Source organism: Spea bombifrons, chromosome 2, assembly GCF_027358695.1.
Source record: "Spea bombifrons isolate aSpeBom1 chromosome 2, aSpeBom1.2.pri, whole genome shotgun sequence".
Taxonomy (NCBI): Eukaryota; Metazoa; Chordata; class Amphibia; order Anura; family Pelobatidae; genus Spea; species Spea bombifrons.
This window is the reverse complement of record NC_071088.1, coordinates 135,057,123-135,069,757: the sequence shown is the minus strand read 5'-3', so window position 1 is coordinate 135,069,757 and position 12,635 is coordinate 135,057,123. Positions and strand designations below refer to the sequence as shown.

The window sequence follows — 12,635 nt, the reverse complement described above, 5'->3', positions numbered from 1 at the left end:
CTAATATTATTTACTAATAGCAACAGTAAAAAAATTCAAATTTTTATTTTTTATTTTTTTTTTAAAAAAAACACCTAAAAAAACCCGACTGAACTATGGTATTCAATTAACCAGCTGAATGCCAGAAGGGTCCGACACCCCATGTGAATTAAGGGGTTAAATTGTACTGGTGCTGGATTGGGATTTATATATACTGATTGTGGAATATTAGCTTGTTTGGATCTGGATTTGGTGTTGTCATGGCAGGCAGGGCTATAATGTGCACATAATGCGAATTATTGCCCTAAAAGCCACTTAAACGGTCCGAAAATTAAACAAAATAATAATAAAAATGACACGGTGATTCGCGTACACACCTAATTACTGATGCTAATAGATATTAACTAATGAGCAATAATCAGATATTTACTCATTTAATCTGCAAATAGTGTTTATTAGTACAGATTAATGATTTGATAAATGTTTGAAAACGAAATTCTGTTCAAAAATGGTAAATCCAGGATATTGTTAACAGAAACAGGAAGGGAAAAACCCAACTGTTTGGTTCATACAAAATATTGATATATTTTCGATTATAATTATTATTATTGTTATCTCTCATTATATTAGCTGGAGACAAAGAAATCATTGTTTTCCAGACTTCATAACAAATATAATTTGCATTTGTAATTGTAATAACCACATAATTAATTATACACTAAAAATACACTATAAAATACATAACTATGTAGAAATGGCACACGATCGGGTACATTTAATAATTATCTCCCCCCAGGGACCCTCTATGGGATGTATATTACGGAGGCTAATATTTGGGGAGATCATACTTGGGATTTCAGAACAAATGACACTGTCAGAATCATAACGTAGCTCTGATTCATGCTAAAATATCGATTAATGGATAAAGCCATCACTTTAGCTTATTTACAATTTTTTATAATATCATTAATAATAATAATACGTTATTTTGTAGAATATCTTTATATAGTATGGACAAGCCCTGCACAAGTTTAATGGTTTTAATAATCCATATATATATATATATATATACCACTATAGATAGATATATAAAATAAATACATACTACTACTGTATATATATGTAATGTATGAACTATAGATAGAGAGAACATTATTATTATTATTATTATTATTATTATTATTATCCATGTGCATTTAGTTGTCAGTCTGTGTCTTGCACATACAATGTAACATGTCTACCTGTTAACTTGTAACATTACAGGGAAAATGATATATTCCATCAATTAACCGATCAGTTAATTGTCGGGTCAGGGTTACAACTAATAATCCGGTTAATCCCTTCGAAATCCTGTAATTCCAAGTAAATCTTTTTTATTTTCTTAGAATTAAGAACATTTAGTATCATTTATTAAAAAAAAAAACAAATCTTAAAATATTAACTACTATTAAATATTTTGAGATTTGCATATATCTTTTTATACCATTTAGTTCTTAAAATAGGACATTGATAATTTTATTGTACAATAATAAATAGATCATTTAGATGATTTTCAAGACATATTTATGTATCTCTATATGTTCTAAATTATACTGATAAAAATCAGTATATATGTTCCATTTAATTAAATTCGAATTTAATTCAATATTATTATTTTAATTATTAAAAGTGTCCTTTAAATTTTATATTAATAGACATATTTTTTTTTAAAAATGAGCGTATTTAAAATACCAGGAAAAATACTATGAATTCAGCCATAAACTTGCATCATCCTCACGTACTGAAAATGTCTTATTTCCAAAGATTATTTTGTTTTATTTTTTTCATTTTGTTTTTAGCCTGAAATGAAAAGCCGAAATCAGGTAAATATTCCCGAAATGAGTTTAGATTAATTGTAGCAAATTCAATTCCATTTCTTAGCTAAAGGTTTCATGTTTCTAGCTATCAGACAGCTTGATAATAAAGTCCTCTCCTCAAATACCATCATTTCTATACGAAAAAAAATATCCATTATTAAATTGCTTATTTAATAGGGAAAAAAAACTGGTGTGAAAATTAAATAAACACAGAAGCTTTATGATCCTGAGTCAGAAATGATCATTCCCACTAAATTCAATTATTTGCCTTTTCCCCAATCTCTGCAATTGCTGAATCCTCTTAGGTTTATCAGAGGAAGAAAAAAAAAACTCGATTTATTTCACCCCAGTTTCTTCAAGGCGGCCATAAAGAACTTGATGTGAAATAGAGATATATCTTAAAGGGAAACAGTTATATTGTGAATAATGGATATAAACAAGCAGAATGCACTTATATTGATGCATAAAGGCAAAACATGGTTTTCACTGACAGCATCAGATGTAGTCTGTGAATGAAAGGGTTAAAGGGGGAAATTAATGATGCATTAGGAGGTGGAGACCAAGTAGTTTCTGCTGCCCCCAATAGATTTTTGTTGTATTGTCATGCAAAGAGACCACCGCCTTGCTATTGTGTGCTATACCAGCAAGTACATTATAACCTCCCCATCAGCCCAGGAAAGCATTTTCAGAGGCTGGAGGCAGGGAGGCTACAGGAGGCTGCTGCTGCCACAACCTTCTGCAGACCAAGTTCCAAGGAAGAGTCACTGCTGAGCTGACTGGGTGTAAAGCACAAGGCGAAGAACCTAGAATGCCCATCTAAGAAGGTCTCAAGTCTGCAGAACCTGGAACCTGGAAGCCACAAGTCTTCAAGAACCCAGACTTCTTGATCTCCTCTGAAGAACCCTGCTTTCTCCAAGCACCAGTCATCCTACCAGGGCATTCTCTATGTACAAAATGGATTATTCCTACCTTAATTCCTATGACTCCTGCATGGCAGCCATGGAAGCATCAGCCTATGCAGACTTTAACTCTTGCAGCCAAGCCAATACCTTTCAGTATAACCCCATCAGGACCAGTTTTGGAGCCAGTCCTGGATGCCCACCTCTGACCACGGCCAACTGCACCTTGGGGGCCTTGAGAGATCACCAGCCATCTCCATACTCAACAGGTAATCTTTTCTATCCAGGCACCTCCACTTCGTACAGTGTAACCCCCCTACCTACATACTGGGGAGAATGAAGGGTTTCAGGAGCATCAAGGCTTCATCCTTCAGACATGTCAACCATATATTCACAATTTAGGTTTGGGGGAGGAATTCCGGTTTAACTCCTTGAGTGCCTATTCCTTCAGCATGCAAAAGGTTAATATCTGAATGCAATGCACACATTATATAAGCATACAGAGTTACTGAAATTCCCTATGACAGCAGATTTTGAGTTATGGCTCTCATCAAATGGTGTTGTTTTTTTAAATAATTCGCTTGTGTTTACCCTTTCTTGAGGAGTTTAGCCACTTTTTTTTATTCATGTTTTGGAAACATATTAATTATTGATCTGCATTATTTTCAACCACACGCACAATATTCCAATAAAATCAAGACATAATGTCAATGTACAGTGAATACCCACTGCCACCCATACACAGTATCCTGGCACTGTATCCACTGCCACCCAGGCACAGTATCCTGGGGCTGTACCCACCGCCACCCTGGCACATAGCCATGTGGTTACCTAATTGGCATTAGACACCCAACCAAAGGCCCATTTCAGCTGACTGCTGTATTTTTTTCTTTTCTGAAAATATCATTCTCTTCCTATACAAATATGTCAGAAATGCAGTAAAACAGGATTTAAATATTCTGTAAAAAAACAAGCGATTTAGGCATTTTCTTCAAAATTCATCTAAAACTGTCATTATTAAATTGTTATAAAATACATTGTATTTTTTGTTTATATGAGGCACTCATTTATAATATTCATCATCTATCACATTGAATGTAAAAATTAGTTTTTCTTTAAATAAATGAAATAAAGATATAATTGTAATTATAACAGTCTTGCACACTTTCTATATTTCAGAATAAGATTTTCTAATTTTCCAAACAAACATGAACATGAATATATTCATAAAACAGCTAAAAATAAGTGGTTAACTACACTTAAATGGTCTCTGTTTATCATACTTTAAAGAAAATTAAGATTATGTTTTTTGTACTTAAAACAAGAACATAACCCAGGGTATTATAATTATGATGAACAGTTATTTCATTTTCTTATTTAAATACGGTAATAATACATGTCATTATCCTTTAACAATAAAATTAAAAGTTATTAACACTGAATTGGAAAATTTTTATTTTTTTACTTGAATTACATTACAATTCTCAGCAATTAATGGTTCATTACACTGTTTTATTTTAAGTTTGCTTTTTAAACTTATTTTTTCATACTTTTTTTTTATAGGCAATAAATTAAAGAGGAAAGGGGAGCAATCCTAAAAGTGGTTAATTATTATTAAAGCATAAAAAGCCTACAGTATATGCACATTTTCTAAACAAGTCAGAGATAATACATTTAATGAAATACTTTAATTCAAATTACACATGGAAAAGTATACATCTTTCCTGTTTATTGTCTTGAGTCCTGCACCAGTAAGAAATATCCTTATTTAAAAATATTTCTCTTTAAATATACTTATTTAATGGTCAGGAACAGGAAGGTAGGTCCATGATATAATATATTCCAAATATATCAGACAATTAATGTCAATACAAACCTCTTATTAACAAATATTATTAATATTACGTTAATATTTTAAAAAAAGTAAAACATTTCATTTTATAATAAGCTATATATGATACATAGACTATTTTTTTCCTATGAACCCATAGGGTTCATTTGGACCCGCAGTATCATTTGGAGATGCCATTGCTGGCTGAGGATATTTAGAATCCCAGGTCTAGAACCGATGAAGGGTGAAAGAGATTATTTGACCAATTTGAGCAATATTACTCATTTTGTGACGTTCAAGTGATATTTACAGACGTTTGGTTTTTGCTCCACAGTGCCGTACAAGTTTTTCTCAGACCCGTCCAGCATCAACGAGAAGAGGAAACAGAGAAGGATCCGGACAACGTTCACCAGTTCCCAACTCAAGGAGCTCGAACGGGTCTTTGCCGAGACGCATTACCCAGACATCTACACCAGAGAAGAGCTGGCCCTCAAGATAGATCTGACCGAAGCCAGGGTTCAGGTAAGCTCTCAATAACGTCAAGAAGCGTTGGGGTTTGCGAGGGTTAATGTAATATGAAGTTTTATAAACAGGGAATTGTGAACAAAGAGCTACGAAAGTCACTATAATTGTCTATCATTTTCTCTATTCTCCTCCCGACGCATTTCACACACATTTGTACAGATTTATACAAACCTACCCAGTCAGGCCCCAGTGCAACATTAAAGATCAGGAGTCACAGGAATTGTTCCTTACCCAGAATTACAGAATGAGGCAGATTGCTGGCCTGAGCCTTCCAGAAAAACAAGGCCAACAATGGCTGCAGGTAATTTAGAGAAGGATACAATACATTGTAGAGTCAGGTTGGTGGCCCCTTTTCCCAGTTGGCGCATGGACATGAAAGGGTGGGATATGGAGACCGTTAGCATTTAGCATGGGTTCCCTGAACACAGGATCCCTCCTGTTTGCAAAGTAGCCCTCCATCATCTGCATAGATTGGTTGTTCCAAAACTTGCTTCCTAACTTCTGAAAATAGTTTCTTGCGGTTTCTTAAATCATCATTTCATTTTTGGTTCTGCTTCGTCCCTCGTCCCACAGGTCTGGTTCCAGAACAGGCGGGCCAAGTTTCGTAAGCAGGAGAGAGCGGCCAATTCTAAAAATGGAAGTGCCACCAACGGAGGATCGGGCAACAAAAAGTCTGACCCGCGTTCTTCTTCCGAAGACGACGAGTCTAAAGAGTCTAACTGTAGTCCGACCCCAGACAGCACGGCCTCTTTGACCACTGCGGCCAACCTCAACAGCCCAGGCGATAGCCTGAGTCCCAGCCCTGGAACAGGTACAGGCCTTGTTCCTAATCATGCAGCCCAGTCCCTCAAATCCCCCGTTTGGCCTGGTGTTCCCACCAGCAACAGCAACACCACGGCCGACCTTCTCAAGGCTTGGCAACCAGCTGATGCTGTTCCTGGGCCCTTTGCCGGAGTTTTATCCACATTTCATAGGAAGCCGAACACCCTGAAGACAAATTTGTTTTAAGTCACACAAGACAAGATCGTAACAAATCACAAATCAACATAAATAGACAAATACAGGAGAATCTGTAGACTGCTTTGAGTGTCCTAAGATACTGTTTGGGGAAAATGGCGGACCTGCCAACTTCTCCCCTTAACCGAGTGTCTCCACGCATGAGACGGACAAGTGGAAAAGTCATTTTTGGACAAGGACCTCAAAAACTGTAGCTCTGAATACAACAAATGAACTTGAGGGGTTCGAAGGAGAGCCAATGCCTTATGACATGGAGATGTTGGTGGGACTTCACACAATGACTTGGCCTCATTCCTCTCGAGAACCCTCCGGTCACAAAATCAACTTAACAATTGGTTGTTCCTCTCTTTTTTTTGGTTGATTTATTTATTATTTATTATATTTAACTAGTTTTTATTTTATCTTAACTTTTTTTTTTGTTCAAAAACCCCTAAATAACTATTACCCTTGTAAGAAACAAAATTGAAATTGGATGTCTTCGGTGATTTGGGGGAACAAGTGATTTATGCCACTTATTGTACGCTGACTGATCAATAACGTGTAATATACTGAAGAAAAACATATCTTTCTACTGGGTGCCACACATGCTTACCGGGATGAGGATTTCACATAAGAAGTGGAAATAATAATAATAATAATAATAATAATGATGACCCCACTTTGAACAGAAATATGATTTTATACAATTAGTGATAATTATTTGCCAAAGAAGTTTTCTGTTCTATGAGAATAGACGAAAGGCATCTGCTTATGTTAAATATGTGTATATTTGTACTTATATAGGATAGTAACGGAGATTGGGGGGGGTTAAAAGTATCTAAGGAATCATTATGTTCAACTATTGCCTTAGCCGGAGAGTCGTTATGACCCTAATGTTACATAATGGTTAATATACAAGGTTTGGCCCCTTGGCCACCACAGTGACAGGTGTGTTAAAGTGAGTCGAGATCGCCGAACCTTTTTTATGGAAGGATGTTGACCCCGTAGCTTCACAAAGTCTCTTATGTCGAGTACACAGACCGATCGGGACGGCTTCATGAGAGGTCCTTCAGCCACAGCCGATAGCCTAATCTCTTCCTCAAAATGTCACTTGGCTGGAAGGATCTATAGGTTTCCCAAAGTCAACTCAATACCCCATAAACAAAAAACATGGTGACAACACAATGGACGACCTGGCCAAACCTGCCAACCTGGCCTCGAAAGGAGGTTTGGTCACGGTTACCCAACAGAGAACCTTGCGGAACTTGATTTAACGTTTAGAATCTTGAGAACGTCATCAGTTGTAGACTAGAACTGGGTGATGAGGACTAAAAGGTTGTGGGAGGGACTGGACGATGCCGGCACTTGGACAACTGAAACTTGGCCAAGTTTCTCAACTCGTGTTAGGAAAGTCAGGAGCTACAACGGGTCCAAAGCTGTAAACCGAAGCCGCTATAGCCAAAACACCAGCTGTGGCACATCACAAAACAAATACCGGCATATACCGGGAACTATGGCCAGATGAGCCTCTATTTGAGCCGTCACCATTGGGGTTTTCTGGGTTTTGGAAAAATAATTCTCATCCTTTTGCTTCATTTCCTACAAACCCTATAAACATTTTCGATTGTAAAAATAGTCCTTTTTTTCCCCTGAAAACCATTGAAAAAAGTAAATAAAGTACAGCAATGTCATTGGCTGCCACCGGGTATTACTTTGCCAATAGGTGTATTGGTTTCATTTGGATACACTATGCGTTTGATACAAATACGGTATACCTATATGCATATATCTATCTATATATACAGTATATATACCTCTGTATATCGCGAGGACGCCCGGAGGGTCACGTTGTATACGGATAATTATGAGGTTGTTATTGGACTGGTAAGAGGTCGCTTTTTGTTCAATCGTCCTGTAATTTATTGAACACATTTGCAATTTATGCTAATCCAAAATAAAACTAATTTATTGAAGATTATTTTCAGATTTCTCTTCTTCATTTAACATCCTGCGTTATCCTCATACCCAGCAAACATTCCGAGCTCCTAGGAATCAGGGGAGGAAAAAGAGACAAAGGCAGGAGAGGGCAGGCATGAGGGCGAGGAAGGGGTCCTCCAGTTTAAAGATTTTGAAATCGGCGGGACAAGTTGCGTATTACTTTATTTATGATAAATCCAACATGCCAAAGTAGCGAGGCCTGGAACGCAAACGGAAAAGTATTTATAATAATAGAAGAGTCATCAGGAATGAAATGCGGCGTCTGAGACGTGACAAGTGACGTTTAACTCATTAAAATAAATGTTATAATGCTGCTATGATAAATACATTTAAGGGGATTTAAGTAAAAGACATTGAAATATAATTTATCTTTTAGGTAAAATACCTTTTGGGGGAAAACATTGGGAACAAACAGAAACGGGGAATAGGATAGAAGCCCCGCTCTCTACCCATTTCACATTCAGCCTTATGCACTAAACTAGCCCTGAATTTCCCACGTATGGGGGTCTCGGCAAGGAGAAGCCACTACCGCTCTGGGGGTCCTTGGCTTAGTGTTTTGAGAGTTGATAGAGAAATAACTAATAGCTTAAGCCGGAAGTTCTTGCTCATGATTACTACTCAGATTATCGCTAAATTCCCATCAATCTGTTACCAGGGGTTAGCGGCGTCTGAACCCGCACCCCCATTAAATGAAGGGATTTAAACTACCCGTAGTTTGGCGTGTTGGGTTGTCAATCAACGTACTTGTTTTAGAAAGAATTGGTGCACTGTTGTCACGTCCGAACCACTGCACGGGTAATATACGTGATGGAAAACCTCTAATTGCCATAAGCATATAAAGGTGCCACAGCAGAAGCTCATCGCAGTCAATGTGGTCCAGCCAGTGGCGGTAGTGCTTTTGAGTTTCCTGATGTTCTGTAGGAATTTATCCCCTTTGGTCATTAGGGTTTGAAAAAACCCTTCGTTATGAAGATATTTTTTGCTATTTTTACCACGTTTGTTAAACCGTGATTTCCCATTTCCATGTTCGTGTCTCTGCATAAATTATACATTCAGGGTTTTTTTAGGGCAAGAAAGGCCTTGAAATCGTATGAAAAGCTAAGGCCCTCCTCACCTGTAATTTCTGTATGTCATCTTGTTATGTTATATACTCATTTTCATGTCCTATCTACCATTTGTACAGCGCTACAGAATCTGATGGCGCCATATAAAACAATATTTTTTTAGTTCTAATATGTAAAATTTTAATAAGCCTTTTTATAGTCAAAACATTACAGTAATACGGCCCATTGATAGGTTTTTTTGTGTACTAGAGGGCCACAATTCTCACTTTTTACCATGATATTTTCTATTTTTTGCATGCGTCAGGGTTTTTTGGGGTCATTTTATTATTATCTGAGGTCATAGAGACATCCCTACTATCTCTATTTTCAAAAAAATATTTTTACCTTCCGACAAAGTATTTTTACAGTCTGGAATGTCCGCGTAATAATGTATCCTTTTAAGTTGCGCTGATACTCCACACGTAATAAATACCAATTTTTTATTTTTTTTCTTTAAAATAATATGCCTTGGCTTCTAATAGAAAATATCGTATAAAAGGCAGATATTCTGGAGTTCTAAGATACAGGAATTACTTTCTGTTAAGAGACGGTTCTCCATAATGCGAGAAGTAGAAGCAAATAATAAAAGGCTCTATCTTCTAAACCTGCACACGATGAATAAATACTCAGAACTTCCTATTAAATGTCAAAAGAAAATTCTTAATGAAAGAACATTTTATGAAAAACTTTTATTCCGCCAAACATGTACCCACAATACACGGGAAAAGGTTTCATCTTAAAGTTTTATTGTCACACTTTTTTTTTATTTTACTCCGAACTAAAAACAAAGGTTAGTGGCGTCCTTTGCGGTATCGGCATATATTCACTACCAGTCAAAGAACGAATGTCCAGAGCCAAGCTCTTTATATCAGGGCTGGAAGGAAGGGGAGCGGGTGTAGAAATTTGGCTTCTGTCCCTTTGTACGGGTCCGCTACCTGGATTCAGCACCGCAGGGGCTGGGTGTCAAAACCACACACCGCTTACTTCCCGGCAGGCAGCAAACCGCCTGACGAGCAGCAAAATTGACCCTTTCTCTTCTGATGGGGTTAAACATCAATGATATACGCTGTAAGAAAAGCTAAAGGAAAAACAGAATGCATAACCATAGCCCCCCCGCACACAGAAAACAGAGGAACGTCATGCCCCCTGCTGTCTATATGCTGTCATTACAAGGGATGGGATTCCACTTTAGTAATAAATACACATAAGGCAATGCTGTACAATGTTATTATATATATATATATATATATATATATATATATATATATATATATATATATATATATATATATATATATATAATATATATATATATATATACTGAGCTCACGATAAATTGAAAACCAGGATTGGGCATGGAATGGCGTGATGCTTTTCGGCACATAATATACATTTAAACACAGGACCATTTGCCAATTCATGCAGTTAGGCGTTCTCTAAATAAGTCGGCGGGGCATTTAAATAAATACACATATATCAGGACATATAAGACATCACATGGAGGAAAAGGCCCCCCCCCATTGGAGGTGCCCTGGAAGATATGGGCAATTCCCTGTACAGATTGTGCCACCGACCTCCCTACCATGTGCCAGGAATAAAGCAAAATAGGGGGAAAGGTGATTTAGTCGCAAGGAACATAACAGGATCGACAAGGGGAAGGAGCCATGAAGTTGGGTAGAAGAATGAAAATTCCCTTTAAGTCACTGTAAATGCACACATACACACGGCTCGTACGGCTCAGAGGAGGAAAAACTCGACCCTAGAACACAATGGCGTCCGAACACATACACCTGGGCATGGACGGATGGAACCCTGCACAACCATAACGATGAAAATCAATGAGTATACGAGTTTCACGGTTACATTTAAATGCCACAAGAGCATATGATGCACATTTACACACAGAAAGCGGACAGGTATGGCTGTGTATATGATCAGCAACCTATTCTGGCTTGGGCCAGGGGGGCATGACCCGGGGCACCGCACCCAGGTAGCCGACCAGGTTCTCCAGTGCACCAATGATCCACGGGCCGGTTGAGTAGATCCTGATCTCCCATGTAAGCCGCTGGTATACATTATAAAGCACCGTGCCTAGCCGGCAAAGGCTCCACAATGAACCCTGCACCATGTTTCTATAAAGCAGAACACAGGCTGTGAAAGTAAGTAATGGGGCTGCCCTAGGCCAGACCTATGGCGGTGCCCAGCCACGATACACCACTATTTATCATATAAAGGCTTAGGATGGCTGAAGTTTATGGGAGTTGCAATCTAGGCTGGTACAGGTCCCTGTAAGTGCCGATTATATATATATATATATATAGTATCTAATATCTTTCTGTTCAGGGGTGAATATTAAAACTAGACATGCCAGAGGGGTCACGTTTGCCGGTCACCTCCCTTAAACCTGACACATATGTTGAGTTTTTGGCAAGTTATCTCGATGTGGTTGATGCCACCTGCTGGTCTGAAATGAATAATAGGATTTGCAATTAAACTCTATGAGGCGGATGGTTATAGATCGTCGGCGGCAACAACAACAACTACAAAGAATTTTAGATGAAGTGGGAAAAAAATAAAAATCCTTATTATCTTTTATATTAGACAATTAAAAACATCTCAGGAGAGGGCAGGGAGGCTTCTTCATGGAAATTACGATCCTCGGCTTCTGTAGAACCTTCCTTGAGGTGACAATCACAAAAGACCAGATGAAGTATTACAAAAGCATAGAAAATGGTTGCCAGCAGCCATTTTGTTTTTTTTGTTGAAGAAAAGACCGCTGTCCTTGCGATCGTCAAATCACTGCCCGCCGCGGCGGATGTTTTAGTCGGAACGATAAGAAACGTCAGATTAGTAAAACAGAATGCTCTACGAAGGCTCTGGCTTATAAATACACAGCAATAAGAATCAGTGCTTGCGCAGAGCTGCCTCTGCCTTTCCAGAAATACACTAAAAACGAGACATGACGCCTCAAAAGTGGCCGGCTAGACGGCTCCATTGCCCCAGCGGCACGTCGGGCGCAGAGACAGCTCTATCCCGGGTTAGGAGATGGACCTCAACGGACCCGTGAGCTACCGGGGGCCACGTGATATACGGGCTTGTAGACGCACACAAGGCCACGGAAGGCATCTTAAGGCCGCGAGTGGAAGGCTTTTCGAGAAGTCCAGCTATTTCCTTAGCTGAAGACTGTCCAATATCATCTTTTTGTGGTTTGGGTCAATTACCCCGGCCTCCTCCAAATCCTCCTCCCCGATATCACTGAAAAACAAACAAATTAGAGTTTTTAGGGCCAAATATATCAACACACTGCTTTAACCAATAAAAAAGGATTATTGCTCACCTCTAGGCTTGTATGAAACAGGCTTGTTATGTCTTTTGCATAATTGAGTCATACTTAGCACCGTATGGGTTCTAATACCGCGACACCTGTTTGCATGCAGAGACCCGAGCC

The 12,635-nt window shown here is 38.2% G+C and overlaps 2 protein-coding genes across 2 annotated transcripts in view; one reads left to right on the top strand and one right to left on the bottom strand.

Annotated features, from left to right (window-relative positions):
- The first annotated feature begins 2,557 nt into the window (after window positions 1-2,557).
- PHOX2A (paired like homeobox 2A) lies at window positions 2,558-6,149 on the top strand. The gene is made up of 3 exons (XM_053456605.1): window positions 2,558-3,003; window positions 4,900-5,087; window positions 5,664-6,149. The coding sequence occupies exons 1-3, from the start codon at window positions 2,781-2,783 to the stop codon at window positions 6,096-6,098; spliced, it is 846 nt and encodes a 281-aa protein (XP_053312580.1). The 5' UTR covers window positions 2,558-2,780; the 3' UTR covers window positions 6,099-6,149.
- A 4,693-nt stretch (window positions 6,150-10,842) lies between these two features.
- INPPL1 (inositol polyphosphate phosphatase like 1) overlaps window positions 10,843-12,635 on the bottom strand; it is a 35,005-nt gene continuing 33,212 nt past the window's right edge. The window contains exon 28 of the mRNA XM_053456603.1: window positions 10,843-12,442. Within this exon, the coding sequence (XP_053312578.1) occupies window positions 12,352-12,442 (91 nt within the window). The 3' untranslated portion in view covers window positions 10,843-12,351. The remainder of the gene's footprint in view (window positions 12,443-12,635) is intronic.